This window comes from Ursus arctos, unplaced genomic scaffold (assembly GCF_023065955.2).
Source record: "Ursus arctos isolate Adak ecotype North America unplaced genomic scaffold, UrsArc2.0 scaffold_26, whole genome shotgun sequence".
Taxonomy (NCBI): domain Eukaryota; kingdom Metazoa; phylum Chordata; class Mammalia; order Carnivora; family Ursidae; genus Ursus; species Ursus arctos.
The window spans coordinates 32,669,371-32,691,776 of NW_026622941.1; the positions used below are offsets into that span (position 1 = coordinate 32,669,371).

A 22,406-nucleotide genomic window follows, 5' to 3' on the forward strand; every position below is an offset into this window, starting at 1 on the left:
AAAATTTAAAAAAAGGAAAAATAAATAAAATGTATAGTAAGTCATATGGTGATTGGTGCTAAAGAGAAACATTAGAGAAGAAGAATCAGGCTGCAGGAGTTGCATTTTAAAAAGGATGCTTCTGATATTAGTATAGTCTCCCCAACTTTCTCATGGCTTCTGTTTACGTTATATCTTTTACAACTGTCAACCTATTTGTATCTTTGAATCTAAAGTATGTTTTCTGTTGAAATGTATAGTTGCACCTTGTTTTTTTTAAAAGATTTTATTAATTTATTTAATAGAGATAGAGACAGCCAGCGAGAGAGGGAACACAAGCAGGGGGAGTGGGAGAGGAAGAAGCAGGCTCATAGCGGAGGAGCCTGATGTGGGGCTCAATCCCAGAACGCTGGGATCATGCCCTGAGCTGAAGGCAGATGCTTAATGACTGCGCACCTTATTTTTTATCCAGTGTGACAACCACTGTCTTTAGATTGGATTCTTTAATCCATTAACATTTAATGTTATTATTTATATAGTTAGATTTATATCTGCCATTGTATGTTTTCTATTTATTTTTTGTTTTTTTTAAGTTTTTATTTGAATTCCAGTTAGTTAACATACAGTGTAATATTAGTTCAGGTGTACAATTCAACACTTCCATACATCACCCAGTGTTCATCATGACAAGTATACTCCTTGATCCCCATCACCTATTTCACCCATCCCCCCACCTACCTCCCCTGTGGTAACCATCCGTTGTATTTTTGCTTACCAAATTTCACTTGTTTTTGTTCCTTTATTCCTTCTTTACTGCTTTCTTTTGAATTAAGTGAATATTTTCTAGTGTAATATTTTAAGTTTTTAATGGTTACTATGGAGATAATGGTTACTATATATATACTATATAAAAACTGTATATAAATAAATGAATTTTAAATATATATTTATTTATTTAATGGTTACTCTAGGGCTTGCCAGGTACATCTGAACTTTATTCTAGAATAGACTTCATATTTTTACTTACTTAATTTCAGTGAGGTTTAGAAATGTTGCTCCTAGATAGCTCTTTTGCATCTTACACCCTTTTTTGTGCTATGTGTTATTTTTATACATATTACATCTATATATATATTATAAACCTGTACTCTTCTGTTAATGTCTTCTAAAGAATCTACAAGAAGACAGGAAAGCAAGTACATATTTATAGAGTTTGTTATATCAACCTTTCTATTTACCATTTTTGATTCTCTTCATTTGTTCCTGTGGATTTGAGTTATTATCCTTACTCTAATATAGCTTTACTTCCATCTGTCCCCTGAAGAATTTATCAAATATATTACATTTCTATATGCTGTAGGCCCCATAAAAATTTTGTTTTACACATAAAATATATATAATAAATAATTTTATGTCTAGAAAACATGAGACAGGGTAAAATGATAATTGATGTCAGCCACTAAATTTGGTAGTTCATTATGCACATAGCAATAGTGGATGAAAAGATATGCAGGGCCTTGTAGGTCCTATAAGGAGTTTTTAAACAAAGGAGCAGTAATCTGACTTCTATTTGAAGGGGGAAAAAATCACTGGGTAATGTATGGAAAAGGGATTTCTGGAGGACCAAAACTAGAAACATGGAGAACAGTTGGGAGAATATGGCATATGGGAGAGATGTCCAGGTGCATATGGGAGAGATGTCCAGGTGGGAGATGTCACTGGCTGGGACTATGGGATAGAAGTGGAGAGGAGTGGGTGAGTTTGAGATGTATTTTTGAAGGCAACACAGAACTTTCTAACAAATCAGGTATGGAGATTGAGGGAAAGGACAGATTGAAGATGATTCATGGGATTTTGGCTCTAGCCAAATTTCCTTTTAATATTGTTTACATAGTATGCCATAGAAATTTCTTATTTACTTATACAAGTTGTGCATCTTTCCCACTTGAAACTTTTACATATTTATCGTGATTATTCTATTGTCCCTGTCTGATTATTTAACACCTGGGCCATCTTTAAGTCTGGCTCTGTTGATTTTTTTTTCCTTTGTTAAAAATGAATCATACTTCTTTGTTTTCTTGTGTCCTAATAATTTTTTATATCCAAACATTGTGTAAAAAAGAATAGTAGAGCCTAAAGTAAATATTACTTGTGCCCAGGAAAATGCATGTCATTTTTTAAAATTGTCATTTTGTCAACATAATCTGTAGTTGAGGGATCAGTTCAGTAGAGAGCCAAGTAAATTTGAGTATAAGATCAAAACCCTCTCACATCTGAATATTCTCCAATCTTACCATCAGACTTCAGCTTGCTCTTCTAGAAACCTGGCTGTCAGGGAGGGTTCTTTCAGCTTCCCTTCTTTTGCCCCAAACAGCTGTTGTCTGGTAACTAGTCTAAAACCCAGAGTTCCTAGGGGTGGGAGAGGTTCTCAGTTCTCCTGTGTTCAAGTCAGACTTCAGCAGACCCAAAGCACTAGTCCCTCTCTGGGGAAGCCGATCTGTCTTCGCTCACCTGCTACTCACCCAGCCACGCACAGTCACATGCTTATTCAGTGGAAGACCTGGAGTGCATGCAGCAGGGTCTCCATTTTCCTGCTTTGCTCTGAGACTTGAGCAGGTCTGAGATGTCTGTGCCTCAGAGGGAGGTCTCTCTTGGCCCCCTTGTCCTGCCCCCAACTTTTCTGAGTACAACAAAGTTCTACAAAAAATAATTGACTGATGGATACAGATGCTCCTTGATTTGGGGGCTCCTGGGGATTCAATACAGCCATCCCAACCTATACTTCATCTTTAAATATCTGTGAAAAGTTAAACTGTTTTCTTCTTATGAACATTAATGACTATGTCCTCCTCTCCCCATTGGTCTACCTATGATGACTTTAGTTCATTAGACTTCTTCACAAACTCAGCTCTCTGACCAACTCTGAAAAATGATTATTTTGTAGATTGTCTTACCTGTTCTTTTTGTTAGTTATGCAAGTAAAGTTCTCTTGTGTCAGTATCCTAAGTGGAAGTGAAAAATACTTTTTGCAATAAATGCAATCATGTAGTCTTTATCTCTAGTGGTGTCCACTAAAAATGGAAGGTGCAGGACTAAACTCAGTTTTATGAAGGTAATTATTTAAGGTGTTCAATAAATATTTTTCAAAGATATAAAGTTTCAGCAGTACAAGGATTACATTTAGAATAATGAGATGAAAGAATAGACTGTATATCCTTAAAACAGTCTACTGTAAATATTACTTTTCTTGGACTTTCTAGGGAATAGGGAGCAGAAATTTGATGCCATTCTCAGGGTTCTACGAGAGACACAGATAACATTTAGAATGTTGTGTTTGATTCTATGCTGCTACGTGGAGAAGAAAAATTATAGAATATTGTTGGTGATGGGGGGTGTGTATGGAAGGGTATTAAACAAAAAGAGGCCTAGAAGCCATGCTATGAGATCAATTGAGAGAGCCAACCTGGGATATGGTCTCTAAAATAAAGAAGAAAAATGTTTTTATATTTAAAATTCTGTCATGTGGAAGCCTAGAATTATAAATTAACATCTTAGCACATAAACATTCCTCTGGACTCTAGATTCTTTCCTTAGAATAGACATTTTAAAAGTAAATTATTTAGTGTAAACATGCTTAAACCCGTGAGCTACACTAAAAGATTACCTGTAGAAAGGTAGAAACAATTTTTATTCCTGCCACCAGTATATGAGTATCTCATCTACCATATCTTACTTATTATTTAGTATTTTTAAAAATTATTTGCCACATTGATAGGTTAAAAAAATGGGGAAAGAAACCCACTAGGCTCATTGCAGAATACTTACTTTTTAGAATTTATTATTTTCTTTTTTGCCTTTCTGTAGCTTCCGTTTTTTTGTTCTTATTTCAAATATGAATTTCTGGGTTTTTATGAGGCTACATTCAACTTTTCCTTAGAGAAGAATCAATGAATCTTATCTTCTGGGATGCCAGAGCACAGTTTGCTTCTCTTTTGCTGCAGAGAACTTTGCCAAATCTATGGCATCTGGCAGAGTTCTGCCTGAAGACCTGTGGGTTGGGTCTAGAGACATTAAGGTAACGCAGAGCCAGTGAGAAGCCTTTAAATGCCCTTTTCTATTCTAAACACGGACCTGCTTTATAAGTTAGAACCTCTGAGTGGGTTCTGGATAATTTCAAATACTTGGGTTGTGGATTGAGAGGGAAGAAGCTAAAGGTTCTGATTGTATTTAAATTCTAAGGAAATACCAGGATTCACTAGGCAACTTCAGAGAATCTAGAGCAGGTGGGATTACACTGCCTACAGTTTTTCTTGAAACAATTTGTTTTTGTTTTTTTTAGTCCTGAGGTTATTCTGGTTATTTCTGAAGCTCTTCAAATAGCTAGTCTGTGTGGTCTGAAGGCAGAGTGCCATTAGCATGGTTGCCAGGCAACTAAAGCAGTATGAATTATTGGCCTTAGGATACCCATGAGGCTTGCTTCTCTTTTCCACCAAAGAATAGTTAGAATGATTTTATTCTGAGCCTTATGGACTCAGAATGGACTCAAAGTATTTGCAAATAAATCTATGGATTGCTGTTTATGGCTGGTTGTTAAAATAAGACTTTCTCAAGAGGGTCTTTTGACCTGAGTGTTTAAAGTAAGGAGTGTGTCTCCTGCTCTGTATCCCTTTGATTGAGATTTACACTCATAACCAAAGCTAAGATTTAAATAACCATCAGATTAATATTCAGTGTGTTTTTTTTTTTCTTTTATAAAGAGAAGCCTCTGACAGGCACTAGAGAGTTAAGATCTGATTTTCCATATTGAAATTATCTGTAGGAAAAAATGGCCTGACTCCAAACTGACCCACTTGAAACTCAGGAACTTGAGACCCCAGTCCTGATTCCTAGCATTTGCCTCTGTTGTGCAAAGTACTCTCCTCTCTTTCTGACTCTAGGAATAATAAATGGGCTGCAAAGAACTTGGCTGAAGGGAGAGGACATAAAGTCCCTGTGCTCCTGACTGTTCTCCATTTGGCTTGGGCATGAATCTGCTTCCAAAGCAAAGCCGAACTCTGCTCCCAAACTCTCTATGTGGGTGGTTTTAGGAAAATAAAACATATCCTGAAGGAGGACTGAAGGAGGAGGGGGAAGATGGCATGGGGTAAAAATCCATTTATAAGGATATTTAGGGCCCAAATAAAAGAAATAAAAATGTATAATAGAGGTAAAACACAGTAGCAGTAGAGGAGAAAGGATCAACTCACGGTTAGAGTGGGAAAGGGATTAAGTGGATTGAGACAAGGTGTACCTTCTGACAAGATAATTTATGGGCTGAATATAGGCATAAGAGCCATACAGTGTTGGATATTTTGTGGTGGGGCAAGGTAGAGGAATGCCCTCCTTGTCTTTCACCGTAGCCTACATGATTCAGAGATGAAGGAGACTATAAAGTGATTGTGTACACAAGGCTGTGCTTCTTGCATTGTCTACTCAAAATAAGCATAACTTTTGTATTTATATTTTATTTATATTTGTTACAAATATTTAATAAGTAGTACCATTTGAAAAACACTATGCTAGGTATACGAGGCCCAGAGAAGTTCCAAAACATGTGTCAGAAGTAGAAAAAACATGTGTATGTCCACAAATGCACAAACAAGGGGGAGGCAGAAGAAATATTTTTAGTGTGGACTGCCTACTTCGAGATTGGAACTGAGAAAAAGTTAAAGAGAAAGTAAGCTTTTAAATCCTGTTCTCATTATGTGGTGTTCAAATGTCCTGCCTCAATCTGGAGGAAGGAAAATAGGCCAGATAGAAGAGCCACTTTTAATTCTAGATATATTTTTCTAAAATGAAAATGCTAGTCATTTTTATTTTTTGCTAAGTTATTCCTCCTTCTTACATAGATGGTAGGCATGTAATGGTAGGTATATAATACCCCCCTTTTTAGGGGGGTATTATAAATATATACCAAAACATGTTTGTTTTGGATATTTATATTCTTGTAAGTTCTGATGTGAATGTATATTAACAGGAATGATTATCATTGGTTTTATTCTAAAAGAGCACTTTTCATGCCTTTAGCAATCCTGGTAGAGAATATTTTCCTTAACTTACAGGTATCAAATTCTTTCCTAAACCATTCAGAAGGTACATTCTAGAAGTCCATCTTCCTACCATCCAATTCTTGTTTCCTCTTCTAGAAGAGTTGTTTGCATCCCTGAACCAATGGTTTCTCACTGGTATTTACCTTATGGTAGTGACTCCAAGGCTTTTTGCTTATTCTTTCTTTCTTCATCTCAGTCATTAAAATCAAAGGACTGACAACCTCACCTGCAATCCAAAGCCCACCACAAAAGGAGCCCTGTTGACTTTTCCTTCTTTACCTTTCACCATTCCTCCAAATATTTTCTGTGGTCAGTTATGATTTTCTACTCTTTGAACATACACCTGATCTTCCATTTATTTGGGGGTATTTTCATATTGGATCCTCGGATGTGTTCAAAATCAGTCTATCAGCTGCAGCTTCCACTGCACATCTATCTGGTTCTTCTTGTTTTGACCCAACCTATACTTGCCCATACCTGTCGACTGCCTAGCTGCTTAGAAAAACCTGAGGTAGACTTGACCATCATGAGAATACCATACCCTTGTCAAGAAAGACCCTTTGGAGTGCTTCCAACATTTCCATTCTTCAGGCATTTAAACAGTGCTGGGATTTGGCAGCATAGGAAAGAGGGGAGAGATTGGACTGCCTCCTTGAGCCTTCTACCATATGTTTTTACTTAGGCCCCCAAATTCATAAGATCACAAACTCTTAAATAGTTCCATCAGCTTCTGACTTTAAAACCCTGTATTAGTTTCCTAGGGCTGCCATAACAAATCGCTTGCTTAAAACAACTGAAATTTAGTCTCTCATAGTTCTGGAGGCCAGAATCCAGAACCAAGGTGTTGGCAAGTTTGCACCCTCTCCAAAGGCTCTAGGGAACAATTCATTTCTTACCTCTCCCATCTTATGGTGGCTCCAGATGATCCTTGGCTTGCGACCCCACAGCACTTCAACTTCTGCCTCTGTGGTCACTTTGCAACCTCCTGTTTTACATATTTCTCTCCTCTATGTTTCTCTCTCTCTTTTTTTTAAGATTTTATTTATTTATTTGACAGAGAGAGACAGCCAGAGAGAGAGGGAACACAAGCAGGGGGAGTGGGAGAGGAAGAAGTGGGCTCCTAGCGGAGGAGCCTGATGTGGGGCTCAATCCCAGAGCACCAGGATCACGCCCTGAGCCGAAGGCAGACGCTCAACAACTGCACCACCCAGGCACCCGTCCTCTATGTTTCTCTTATAAGGACACTTGTCACTGGATTTAGGGCCCACCTAGATAATCCAGCATGATCTTAACCCAAGATCTTTAACATAATTCCAGCCTTAAACTTGAAAGGTTATACAAAGACTATTTTCCCAATAAGTTACATTCACAGGTTCTAGTAATTTGGGCATAGATCAAACTTTTTGATAGGCACAATCCAACCCACTACTATAAAAGCCTCTCATCTCATAGGAGGCTCAACATTATTTGAAGGTCTCTAGAAGAGAAGAGGGGTCACCCTACCTAGTGCCACAACATCCAGCTGTGTTTTTTCCTTTTCTTTCTGAAGAGCCCTTTACAAACTAAAATTTCACCTTCCTTCCTCCAACTACCTGAAAGAAGTCCCTCGGTATATGAAGTAAGGCAAATTCTGATTTGGTGCGAGGGAAGGGTGGAAGATATAAGAAATAAAGAGGCGGAATCAAAACATGAGAAGGCAAAGCCTAACTTTTAATCAAAAAGTCAAAAATATATGTCAAATGTAGAGAACAAGTTCATAATAAAATAAGAGAATAGATGGCAAAATTAGTGTCCAGGAGAGTTAAAATTATGGTAGGGTGAGGCATGGCATGGTGTGATCCACAGAGGTATTTGTCCAAAGGCAGAAACTGGACACGGGGACCCTTAGTATTTATTATGGAGATGGGTACAGCATCTTGAAAAGCTATATATTCACGGTCTGCATTGACAGATAAAAATTCCCTAAATAATAAGATGATGAGGCATAGACAAGCCTGAAGGAACAAATTTTCCAAATAAGTGATGCACAAGTATTTACATGCATATGTGTGTGTAGGTTAGTTATTAAAAACACATGTGGAAATATTTTAAGAGAGCTTAAAATACTGGATAGTTCTGCCTTTGTTGTATGTTTTATCATATCTCAATGCATTAGGCAATCTTGGATCATATCCTACCCATAATTTATAATCTTTTTATTACTTAGAAGCATGAATTCTGAGAAGCACTTAATAAATCTTAATAAACTATCATAACATTTATTATCAATGCCCCCAAATAATTTGGGTAAAAATGTACAAAACCAACTAAAAAAGGGTATAAACATATAGGTGCACTAGTAATAAATCATTCACTACCCATATGCAACATCAGTGGCAGTCCATAAAATTTTTACTGCCCCAATTGTACTCTTGCCTCAGGAAATCTTTCTAGATTCTACTTTTAGAATACTGTTTCTTGCTATTCCAGGTGGAGCCCAGGGATTAGCAGCAAAAGCATGACCTGGGACCTTGATAGAAGTACAGAATTTCACTCCTCTGACCTTAGGCTTATAAAGTAGATGATTCATACACATATCACTTTTTCTAGTTTATTATTTATTTATGGTCTCTCTGCTTAGTCCCTTGAATTTAACATTTTGTCATTCCTAGTTTGTATTTTTATTTCAACTCAATGGAATTTGTGCCATTTTCTCAGAACAGTAAAATAAAAATGGAGGATCATAAAATTGATGTTGTCCAACTAATATTCTCTGTTTAATATTCATTTTGTTTAGATCCCCCAATCATTGAAGGAAATATGGAGGCAGCAAGAGCAGTGGATTTAATCCCATGGATGGAGTATGAATTTCGTGTGGTAGCAACCAATACATTGGGTATAGGAGAGCCCAGTATACCATCAAACAAAATTAAAACAGATGGTGCCGGTATGTTGAAGAAACTTTTTAAAATTTAAAAGGTTTATAAATAGAGTGCCACTTTAATATATAGTTGAATGTATTTCAAAATAAATAATGCTCTGAGGTAAGTGATTCATCTAAAAAAGGTGTATATGTGTGTATTGCACAGGTGTGTGTATTCTGTGTCAAGACAGTCAAAAATTAAAAAGAGGAAATATGAAGTTTAAGAATATTTTTACATAATTAAGGAAAGAGGTAAATAGAAATCACTCCATCTTCCACTAGGGACCCCTAAAATGAAGTTGGTATTTCGTATATAAACTTTCATGTAAATTCTGAATCTTAACCAGGCAGACTCTTAATTAAGCAGATCCTGTGATTCAGAAGGTTCACATTTTTGCATGTCACTCAAAGACATTTATAGCTGAGTGGCTGTGAGGTATGGTCAGGGAGGGTATGGTGGGGAGGGGGTAGAGAGAATGGGATGAGCACTTCTCAGACCTCTCCACTTGGGGAGTCCTAGCCTCTCCGAAATAGCTGTAATGTGTTCTTGTAATATGAGGTGTGACTATATTTGCTCTTTCATCACAGCTCAGCCTTGGATGTTCTTCCAACTTAGACTCACATTTTTATGCTAAATACCAAGTCCATTTAAATAGTCTTTCGTAGGAGAAGTACTCAGCTCTATTTTTCTTTTCCCCTGCATTACCAGGCAAAAATATTGTTCTGATTCTAATAATAGCTCTTTTTATTATTATTCCCTGTCTATGAAAATGAAAATGTTTTGTAGGCTCTCTGAGTTTATTTTTATTATGCCTTGCCAAAGTTCAGTGCTTTATTTGGGAGAAAAGATTTTAAAAGGGTGACAGACTGCTGTTAAAATTCTGCTATGATATCTTAATATCGCTAATCCACATTTCTGGCTTTTTCAATTTCTTGGACTAACATTTAAATAGAATGACGAACTCTAATGTCTTAGTTTTTAAAGCCAGGTTATTCACAGGACTGCCATCAATAAGCTCTCTTAAAGTTCCGTGTAGTTTACTACGTTATTTACCAGATACAAATGACGATTCTGTAATAAAGGAAGAAAATAAACACTGAAGTACTGATCCGCACTGCGTATTTTCACACATAGTTCAGTTGATTCTTATAATAATATTTGAAGGTAGGTAATACAGTTCAATGCTCATTAATGGGTAGTAGACTCAGAGACAGTAAATAGTGTTGTAAATGTAACTCCTGCAAGGCTCAGTTCAAATCCAGATCTGTTTGACACTTCTCATATATTGAGTTTTCTCTCTTATAGCTGGTGTCTCAAGCAGGACTCTAAAAATGCCTGTTTATTAAAACCTTATTCATGCTCTAGTAAAAGTTTAGATTTCATCCTTAACTATGAAACTAGATATAGCTAAATACTATTTTTTTTTTTTGTTCTGTTTTGGTATATCTACCCTTGAAATGAACACAAGTCTTCCTTTTCTCTACCTCACAGGAATCTCATTAGGATAGGGAGGTAATATAAGTTGAAGCTTTATAGAACACAGATACAAGATAGCCAGGATTCTTGGGTTTGGTTTTTAATATTAGTCTCTAGAGTCACTGATGTTTTTAATAGAAGCTTCTGTATGATGAACTGAACATAGTTGCCGTTTCTTGAAAGACAAAAATAAAAAGGAACATGGGCATGATCTGACTGGTGGTTTTAACCACATAATTTCATGCTGAGAGATCTTGCACTTGATTTGATTTAACAAGTATTCATTGTCAAAATGAAGTTGCAAAAATAAAATTTAATGATTATGTTTATGCCTAAGTAAACTTATTTTGGTTAAAAAACTATAGCATTCTTATTTCAAATATAGACCTTTTTTATTTTTTTAAAGATCTTATTCATTTATTCATGAGAGCCAGAGAGAGAGGCAGAGGGAGAAGCAGGCTCCTCGCAGAGCTGCATGTGGGACTCTATCCCAGGACCCTGGGATCACGACCTGAGCAGAAAGCAGACACTTAACCACCTGAGCCACCCAGGTGCCCTATAGGTCTTTTTTAAATCTCATTAAGCTTGATTAGCTTTCTGTGATCTCTCAACTAACATGATATAGAACTAAGACTTAATCTGAACACATTTTTTGAAGTACAAAATTCTTCATAGGGGAGGGAGGATACTTTCTCTGGCATTGATGATAGATGTAACCTTCCCCTCTCCTCCTCAGGAATTCAGATACCAACAATATCTTAATTATTTAATCTCAGAAAGTGACTGATTCAGTATACCTAGCTTGATCATCTGGAAAGAAATATTTCAAGATCTTTTTTTTTTTTAAACTCAAAGTAGAAATTATTAAACATGTTTTTAGGAATAACAACAAAAAGTGTCTAAGAGAAAGATTCAATCTGATTTTTGAATCTCAGTCTCTGAATATAATTTGTATTTACTATCATATTTAGAAGATACATGTTTTTTGACATACTTATCACCAACAATTTGTATGTAACTCTGAAGACTTTTCAAACTCAGGGTCTTCTTACCCTTAGAAATGCTGGGAAAAACTTGTTTTAGGTATCAAACCTAAAATGTTGGCAGGATTGTTTCTTTCAACCAACAAATTTTTGGTATCACCTTTTTTAAGCGTTGCCTTTTACATTGTATTTGCTCAAATGGTATTTTGTAAGTGAATTAATTCTGTAGTGTGCTTAGAATATAACTTCCTTTGAAAGCCTTCAAAGCCAAAACCAACAAACAGACCTACAAAGTGATAACAGTCTTGGTCCCAATGCCAGGTACAGCCCTCTAGTGATAAAATGAGATGATTCATTCCTTTCTATTGTGAAAAAATAACTCCTGTAACTTCTAACACATTTGTTAATCTTTCATAAGAAAAATTGTAGGGTCTTGTATTAATCAACTTTATGGCTACCAGCATTTCAACACTTGCTATATATTATCAGACAGGGTGCTAAGCTTTCTATTTGCATTGCTCCACTTAACTCCCACAATAACTTCATGAAACTGGTATTATTATTCCTAATTTTACAGACAAGGAAGTTAAGATTACAACCTAGCTAATGTGAAGCAGAGCTGGGATTCAAATCCAGGGCTTTCTAATTCTAAAAGCTATGTTCCTAAACCACTAACTAAAAGGACAGTGTGCACTATTGAAGTTCCAGGACACTGGAACACTATTTCAGTAGAATTTTGGTGCCATCATTTAAAACCTTTGGTTAGAGGCAGATTATTTAACCTCTCTGAGCCTCGGTTTTCTCATTTCTAAATGGAAATCATTTATTCTATGATATTATTTTTTGTGATTAAAAAACATGTAAGGAAAGCAATTAGTACTTTTAGTGCATAATATTTGCGGAATAAAATTTATTTATTATGCTGCTAATTCTCATTTTAAACTTTAATATGCTAATAAGAAAACATTGTCTACTCTGTAATTGATCACCTCATTTGGCACTATATTTCCATTTTTTAAATAAGCCTAGAGAATCGTAATTTCATGGAATTTCTAATCGGCTTAGAGAAAGAATTTTATATATTTAATTACAATAAAATTCAACAGAATATCTCTTTAAATGTTGTTTTTCTTTTCATCCTGCTTTTTAAAAATTTAATATGCATAAAATTGGACATTTACATTGCTCATTCTTACCAAAAAAAAATACTTTTTAAAACAAGGGGATGTTTGTCTTGTCATGTACCATTATAACAACTCTGTAAGAGATGCCAGCATATGTTATGTGGGATAAAGGCTGGTTCCCATTTGATGGAAAGGTTGCCCCTGCACCTCATTATGCTAATTGAAAGACACAACATTATCTAATGCAGCACATGCCCTTATCTGTCCAATTACTTAATGTTAAGATCGCATTGCACAGTTGCATATATTCTTTGGATTCAGACAAGTGCATTATAAAATGGATGGTCCCAAATGAAGAATTAGAAGATGTGTTTGTAATTCATTGTAACCCGTTTAATTTTGACTGTAAGAAAGAGATAACAAAAGCATCCTTCAAAGTAATGTGCCATTATAAGACATACCCCCATAGCTAATGGATCTGCAGGTGCAGTTGGTAAGTCGATATCCTAAAATGGTGCATCTGAGTTTGTTTTGACAGCTTTGGCATTTATTTGTGCCAGATCAATGTAAGAAGGAAAAGAGAAAAAAAAATAGTACAAGAATCAGCACTTTCATCCTTTGTATAGAGTTTTAATTTCATGTCTAATGAAGCTGTTCTGCTCTTTTATTTAGTTTTATTTTTAATTTTTAGCTGTATTTTATAAAATGAGAAATGGTGCTAAGAGCATAATTTGTAGCTAGCAAGGTACTGTTAAATTTAGTTGCTATCATTAGTAATAAAAGAGATAAATCTTTTTTAAAAAGTAGCAAGAAGTATAGGTTTTTCAGCCATGAGGAGGCCTGTGTTAAGCTTTAGCTTCTCTGCACATCAGCAGTGTGACCTGGTTAGAGCTAAGTCACTTCTTTTGGAATTCATTTGCCTTCCCTGTCAAAAGAGGATAATGCTACTTCTCTGTATACTTATTTCAAAGTGCTGATCTGAGTATCCAGTTAGGTGTAGTATGTAAAAATCATTTCTGTGTTCTAGATGCATCTTTTATTAAGCTCAGCGTCTTCATTCAGTCAGCAAACTCTCACAAATTGGGGATATTTAATACATTGAATTAAAACTGGTTGTGCATATTTACTTGTTGCTGTATTAAAGAAAATGCATCTTCAGGCCTGGAATCAAGATTCTATTTACGTTGCTATCTTTCATGCTACAAAGTTATTTGTAGAAGAAAAAGGGAGGAACAGGAAGGGTAAGATGGTGGTTCTGGCAGTTGGATATTCATAGAGGAGGATGAAAAGAAAAGCAGTGATCAAAGCCACAGTGATATTTGCACATTATAGATTTAGAAGAACCCATTATCAATTGTAGTTTGTTTTGTTTGAAAACAAAGTTCACATGTGCATTAAATTCTTTTATTTTTAATACACTGAGAGAGACTGACAAATAGTGCATAATTGGTTTGAGTCTTTCATAATAATTTTACTGTGCATTATGATTACTTCAGTTTGTAGCATTCTTTTCTGACCATCCAGCGTTTCCTCAGGTGACTTATTTGTAGACTATCATTCTGTTGAGCAGTTAACAAATTTACTCTGTACCACCATTTAAAATTCCTGTTTAAGGGGCGCCTGGGTGGTACAGCGGTTAAGCATCTGCCTTCGGCTCAGGGCGTGATCCCGGCGTTATGGGATCGAGCCCCACATCAGGCTCCTCCCCTGGGAGCCTGCTTCTTCCTCTCCCACTCCCCCTGCTTGTGTTCCCTCTCTCGCTGGCTGTCTCTATCTCTGTCGAATAAATAAATAAAATCTTTAAAAAAAAAAAAAAGGAACACATTTAAAATAAAATAAAATAAAATTCCTGTTTAAGATCAAAGCCTAGATTAATAAACAGACCTACAATTTCAGCTTGATAAGACCCTAAGACATGAGTATTTTTGTGAACTATCTTGGACCCTGTATGGTTTTTACCTGCTATGGAAAGAACATCAGTTTAACATGGTAGATGCATGAGGAATGTTAGCAATCTGCTCCACCAGCAGAACAGGAGATCATAAGCGTTACGAATAACTACTCTCATTTGAATATCCAAATATTATGCAGTTAATTTGATTTTGTCAACAACTAATCAGAAAGAGTATATATTTAAAAGTAGAATAAAAGCAGATGTTGGACATTAATGTGTACTTTAATTCCTTTCGTGTTCTAGAATCTAGAGCATTCCGTTTATAACCATTTGAATCTCTTCTTAAAAATTTGGTTTTAAATCACAGTGAAATTTTGATGCAAATTAAAGTGAAAGGTTACATTCATGGTAACATTATTCTGTAAAAATGGCTATACAAGTTAAGCAATAATTAATAAGAACTAAGTAGTCAACAGTTTATTTTGGGTCAGGGGCCTGTCTTCATATATTCCATGATTTTCACAGTTTAGAATTTGTTGTAAACCAATCTTTATACTGTTAAATAAAACACCAAAGCTCAAATAGGTGTTTATATATATGCAAATTATCTAAGCTTCCAAATCTAAAAGTAAAATTGTCTTTGTTTTTATAAACAAAGAATAATTATGGCATTGACTTAATTTTCTTTTTAAATAATTTTTAGTTCTGTGATTGAAATACAGAAGCACTCTTCTTCTTTTTTTTTTTTTTTAAGATTTTATTTATTTATTCAACAGAGATAGAGACAGCCAGCGAGAGAGGGAACACAAGCAGGGGGAGTGGGAGAGGAAGAAGCAGGCTCCCAGCAGAGGAGCCTGATGTGGTGCTCGATCCCATAACACCAGGATCACGCCCTGAGCCGAAGGCAGACGCTTAACCGCTGTGCCACCCAGGCACCCCCAGAAGCACTCTTGTAAAGCTCATTAGGGAATCACTGTTAGACTGAACTCATGGCAGAAGGGCAAATATAAAAAACTCACTCTGTTTAACCTTTCCCAGTAAAATAATATATTGTTTATTCATGATTAATTCAATAATTTTGTATTTTTCCTAAGTATTTTATTAAAATCTTTTAAATGATTTATAGTTAAAAGGAAGTTTAGTTCACTGTTAAATTACTTTGGATCCAAAAGTTGAATAAGCCTGCCTTGTGCTTAGAGTGATTTACTTCCCTGAAAGAAATCATGATTTGCCCAAGTTTTCCTGATCACACAAGGCTGAATGCAAACATAGAGCACCTAGGTGCTCAGATTCTTGTCAGATATGTAGGTTATATTTCAATTCGACCTATGAAAAAAATGTCCCATAGCTGCTAAAGCTACAACTGAACATTCAAAGCTAAATGGAGGATATTAAGTCAATAATTAACCCAAGGTACGAAACATTCTATTAGGAAGTACAGTACCTTTATTACTGTATTAACATTATGAGCTCAGTGAATAATCTTTGAAGAGCAGGTCAATCTCGACTGACTTACTGAAGCATGTTAAAAGAGCTTAAAATAAACATTATGAAATGGAAAAAAAATATTCAATCTAACATAAACATATTCCATTTTTAGCTCTGTTCTAAATAAAGAGGCTAATATTGATTATAGTGAAAAGGATTACAGTGAAATGTTTTGGCAAATAATACTTCACCTGATGAAAGCAGTATTTGATTCAACAAATTACAGTATAATAAATTATTCTAGAGTTATTTTTGAAATTATTTGCCTGTGACCACAATACTTAGAGTTAAACACACAAAATTTGATTTATTCATTGATTATAAAACAGCATGTTCTTTGTTTCTTGTAGCATGTAGAGTTTTAACTTCAGAATATGAATTATGGGGTTTAAAGGGTTTCCAAGAGTTATTTTAATGTCCAGCCTTCTATATGCATTTTATCTAAAGTGGTACAATTATCTTTTAACACCTCTGTGCACTCAATTTTTATTTCTAACACTTATGTGGTGACAGTTGAATAGTAAAGTAAAATCTCTCAAATTCATATTAATTCTTAATCAGAAATGGAAATCATCATATGGTTTATAGACATAAAGAAACCCATACATGTTTATTTCTGTGCAATTAATGTGCATTATTCAACAAAGAATTTGCATGGTTAACATAGGGGAAGTTGTAAAGTATTTATTCTTGAATCACAATTATTTGTTGGGATCTGCAGCTTAGGGAATGGATGCATTGCTTTGAGCACTCTGAGGAAGGTGTGGCTATTTCCTATTGGGAAAGATCTGGGGAATCAAGGAATAACTCATCTTTCATATGTTCTTTAAAATGTTAACAGATCTGGGAATATCTCAGACTGAGCCACAACAGTTGTATGTAAAAACACAGACCATTCATGTAGCTGAGTAGCTGATCTCTAACTGCCTCCGGTGCAAGACAAACTATGCTTTATCTGTACAACTCCAGTTAGATGCAAATCCAATAAGACACAGCATACAATAAGATACAGGATGCAAATCTGATAAGATATAGTGACTATCCTGAAGAACTTTCAAGGAGAGAGAATAATGGGGAAAAAGCAAAAACAAAGAAGAGGCCATTGGACTTGGCAGTTGGAAGCAATTTTGTCATTTTTGAGAGAGTGATTTCAGTAATATAAAGAAGTAGAAAACAGATTATGGATTGTTAAGAAGTGGTTAGTGAGTGAAGTACAGAAAATAGCCATATATCAGTTCTTCTTTGCTGTTCAGTGACAGGAAAGTGATGACATGGAGGGTAAGTGGAAGGCAATATTACAGATAATTTTTAAAGATGGAGAGACTGCAGAGTAGAATCCAATAGAATGACTGAAAACTGAAGGATGGTATAAGAAGATAAGAGTATGGGAGAGTTGGAGTCCCTGATGTGGCAAGAATCTAGAAGAGATTTAGGAACTGGAAGTGAGTACCAGCAACGATATTAGATCTCTAATATTTCCAGATATTTTCAGGTAACATTATCCAATGTTAGTGAAGAGGCACTCTTTAACAGTTATTTGTAAATTAAAGCATAAAACTAACACCACAACAGTAAATTATTAGAAGGTCATATGGTTGAAAAGTAAGAGCTGTGAAATATTTTCCCAACAAAGGGGATCTAATCTTTCAAAATCATATTAAATGAAAGGACAGGGGGGGGGGGGGAAAGGATGTGTGTGGGAGGAGGACAAATTTGCTTTGTTACCCCTTGCTGAAGAAAATCCATACTCTCCTACGGCACTGAATCAATATTTGTCTTGGCAGTAAAACATATTATATACAGACTACAGCTGTTGTGAGCCATTGTTATTATAATGTGTGGATCCTGTGTGCAGCTTGTCTCTCCTAGTAAAAGAAAAAATTCATGGTTTTTGTAGTGAATAACTGTAGTACCAGAAAATAAATACATAACCTCATTTTTCATTGTTTCATTTGTTTGTTTGTTTGTTTCAGCACCTAATGTGGCTCCTTCAGATGTCGGAGGTGGGGGTGGAAGCAACAGAGAGCTGACCATAACATGGGTGGTAAGTATCAATAAGTTGCATATAGTAGAGGCTGCTTTACTGACACTTAATCTCAAATCCATTTTGTTTCCTGAAATAAATGGAAACAAAAGACATTGCCCAGGGTTAACTGTTTTTGTTTTGTTTAAATATAATAAGAAAAATTCTAATGGGCAATTAGGGAAATTATCAACAAGTAGAAGAAACTGTGAGTTCACCAGAGATTTCAATGTAGGGTTTTTTCTCCATCAAGTGAGTACAAAGAGAAATTGAAGTTTAAATGGAAAGTAATCCAATCTTATTCCACATATGGTTGTTATTTACATTCATTTGTTGATTTATATCTTAACTGAGTCAAACGCTTTCTAGTGAGTGTACATTGACCACGTTTATTCATGTCAAGATAGAATTAGAGGCCAAGGATATTGGCTGTCGATTTGTTTTCTTTTCATTACCATATCTACCACCTTTTCTTGATTTATTATAATTACCTGGAGAAAAGTAGGAATTTTGTGGTTTATATAGGAATAATATAAAAATTATTGCTGTTATTTTTGGTGAAACAAATTTTTTACAATGTGTTTTAATTTAAGTAAAATTAGAACTTTATTTTCTAAAAGAAAATTACAAAGGAATGCCCTTTATAACCATAAATGTAAAACTTAACAAAATGTTGGCAAATTAAATCCAGCAAAATACTAACAGAGTGATACATGATGATGAAGTAGTTTATCCCAGAAATGCAAAGATGGTTTCACATTCACAAATCAATTAATATTATTCATTATGTTGGCACACTAAAGGAATGAAACCATACAATCTTCTCAGTAGATCCTCATTCATAATTAAAACTTATTCATGATTTAAAAAAATTCTAAGTAAACTAGAAATAGAAGGAAATTTCCTACACCTAATAAAGGGTATTTATGAAAAATCTCACAGTTAATAAAAATGCTCAGTGGTGACAGGGTAAATGTTTTCCTTCTAAGTTTGGACACAGAGCAAAGATATCCCCTCTTAATGTTGTAATGGAGGCCCTAGCCAGTGAAATAGGGCAAGAAAATGAAATAAAGAACACAATGTGTGTTAGTGAAGAAAATTGTAAAGAACCTATAAGCAACTATTAGAACTAATAAGCACATTTTAAAATGTTGCAGTATACCTGGTCAATATTCTAAAGCCAGGGGTGCCTGGGTGGCACAGCGGTTAAGCGTCTGCCTTTGGCTCAGGGCGTGATCCCGGCGTTCTGGGATCGAGCCCCACATCAGGCTCCTCCACTATGAGCCTGCTTCTTCCTCTCCCACTCCCCCTGCCTGTGTTCCCTCTCTCGCTGGCTGTCTCTATCTCTGTCGAATAAATAAATAAAATCTTTAAAAAAAAAAAGTCTAAAGCCAATTGTTCTTTTATATTTTATTGGTTTGCTGCTAATAAAACTTAAAACAAAAACAAAAAAACAAAATTGCAAGATTTATACTACATGAATTCAGAATTTATTAAAGCTACATCAATTAAGACAGTGTGATACTGGCATAAGGACTGATAGATATCAATGAAATAGAGAGCCCAGAAATAGACTCACACTCATATAAACAATTAATTTGCAAAAAGGCACCAAAGCAATACATCAGGAGCAAAGAAAAACTTTTCAATGGAAGGTACTAGAATAATTGGATATTCAACTGGAAAATGTTTATCCAAAAGGAACCTGAATGTTCTTCAGCATTGTTTTTGTCCAATACACTGAACTGATGGACTAGTCCTTTTCTATTTACACATTAGTAACATATTATCAGTGAGTCAAAAATACTATTTATTATGGTAATATTTCTGCTGCAGGGGTACTATTTTTTTGTTTTGTAAAAATAATTTTTTAAGTTAGAAAGCAACAGGTTTTTAATTGATAGCTCCAGTATTAAAGTATAAAGTAAACAAAAATTACCCATGATCACACAACCCAGAAATCACCCAATTTGACATTTTGGGGTGGTCTTTCTAGTCTTCTACATATAAAGCCATAAAATTTGTGTAATGCATTTTTAAACTTAAAATTATTTTGCATGTAATTTTCTTTTTGTAAGACTTCTTGAGATTTTATAATTTTTATTACTTTTAATTTTTAATTATTATTATTATATTATATATTATATATTATATTATTTTGTTTTCATGGAATATGACAATATAACTTTCATGTCAACATATTTTCATGACATCTGTAATTGATTTTCAAAAGACAAATTTTAACTGTAAGCTTTATCCAACTTGCACTTCTAATAGACATTTATTTCTGGAGTATCTGCCAAACTCATAATGACTTTTATTCTGTGGAAATTGTTCATTCCACTATCCCCTATCCAAAATGTAACTTTACTTAAGGGGGAGAAAGAAAGAAAGAAAGAAAGAAAGAAAGAAAGAAAGAAAGAAAGAAAGAAAGAAAAGAAAGAAGGAAGGAAAGAAAGAAAGAAAGAAAGAAAGAAAGAAAGAAAGAAAGAAAGGAAGAAAGAAGAGAAAGAAAGAAAGAAAGAAAGAAAGAAAGAAAGAAAGAAAAAGAAAGAAAGAAAGAAAAAGAAAGAAAGAAAGAAAGAAATGCACAATGCACAAGCAAGAATAAATTACTAAAATTATTATTTTTTTCTTTTTTTTTTTTTTTAAAGATTTTATTTATTTATTCGACAGAGATAGAGACAGCCAGCGAGAGAGGGAACACAAGCAGGGGGAGTGGGAGAGGAAGAAGCAGGCTCATAGCGGAAGAGCCTGATATGGGGCTCAATCCCATAACGCCAGGATCACGCCCTGAGCTGAAGGCAGGCGCTTAACCGCTGTGCCACCCAGGCGCCCCTAAAATTATTATTTTTTTCTTAAATGCATGTCAGATTTTACCTGGCTTGCTATGGCTTACTGTGAAGTTCCTATGCAAAAATAGATCCTGGATGTTAAGGGATCCATTGGCCTAAAAGATTAAACAAACATTCTGATTGCAGTTGTTTTGCGCTCATCGTGGTATGGTAACCCAATTTTAATTTATAACATTTTCTCTGGACATTCAAACCCCAAACACTTAGTTAAAAAAAAACTTCTGTATCGGCACCTGTTTGTTTGTTTGTTTGTTTGCTTGTTTTGAGAGATAGAGCACACACATGCATGCGTGTGCAAGAGCAGGGAGAAGGCAGGCGTGGGGAGAGGTAGAAGGAGAGAAAGAATCTTAAGCAGGCTCTATGCCCAGTGCAGAGCCCATTGCCAGCTCCATCTCAAGACCCTGAGATCATGACCTGAGCTGAAATCAGAGTTGGTGGTTCAACAGACCGTCTGAGCCACCCAAGTACCCTCAGCACCTGTTTGTAAATTGGAGTTTGCTTTTGCACTTGAAACTTACTTTGATCACCATTGTAATCTATTATACATATATCTGTCTCAGAAGTCACTTAAGGGACTTGTTATTGAAGCATCCAAAACATGTTGTTAATTTTTTATGACCCATAGAGGAGTTCTGTGTCAGAGACTCTAATGTCTAAAAAACAATGCATTTCAGCTGGATATTTGAAGTGAGAGATTGGTGGTAGAGAAGGCTGTGATAGTACAAACTTGTCTGAATTAGTTGACATTTACTTAGGTAACATGTTTATATAGCTCCATGTACCCATTAAATATTTTTAGTGTTTAATCACTGCAGATAATCAAAGAGCACAACCTAGGCTCCAAAGGATTTTGAGAAGTGCAGAAAAAATAACAGGTTTTAATCTTTGTAAAAATCAAATTGATTTCTATAAGTGGAGATTTAGTAAAAATTGACTTCACTCAGTGCTTTGTAGTCATATCTTATTCTTGGCATTTAAGTTACATTCTTAAATAAGATTTAGAAATAAAATGTTGAATCTCAACTTATTTAATTTGTAAGTTTTAGTGTCAGTGTAACATACGTAAGTGCAGTTATTAGGAAAATTAGAATGCTTTACTCTTTTATATGTGGCTTGATTTTTTTTTAACTCGGTATCTGTTTCAGAATAAGATGGGGAACTTATCAAAAATTCATAATTAGAAAGCCTATTCTAAAAATTTTAAATCAAGTCTCTGGGGATATATAGCCTGAGAATAATTATTTTTTTCCCAGTTTTATTTTTATTTGAATTTTTTTCCCACTCTCATTAGGGTTTGAAAACTCTGTAGCTGATCCTGGTATACTCTAAATTGCAAAAACTAGGGTGATAACTATCAATAAGAAAAATATTTAAACTACTGTAGAAACATATTTTCTAATAATGTAAAAAAAATCAAAATTTGTGCATCCTTGGGATGATGCTTTAGGATTTACATTTCTATACCATCATGTTTAACATAAGTAAATTCCAGCAACTTTACTTCAAGATTTACTTGAAGTATATTTACTTCAAGATTTTTCCTCACGATAACTTAACTTTGATTTTTCCAGTGAAAAAGTAAATATGTAATT

The 22,406-nt window shown here is 34.9% G+C and overlaps 1 protein-coding gene across 2 annotated transcripts in view; it reads left to right on the forward strand.

Moving 5' to 3' along the window:
• CNTN1 (contactin 1) overlaps positions 1 to 22,406 on the forward strand; it is a 343,680-nt gene that overhangs the window by 269,879 nt on the left and 51,395 nt on the right. For both annotated transcript variants that reach the window (XM_026502092.4, XM_044385537.3), the window contains 2 exons: positions 8,845 to 8,994; positions 17,910 to 17,980. In XM_026502092.4, the coding sequence (XP_026357877.1) occupies positions 8,845 to 8,994; positions 17,910 to 17,980 (221 nt within the window). The remainder of the gene's footprint in view (positions 1 to 8,844; positions 8,995 to 17,909; positions 17,981 to 22,406) is intronic.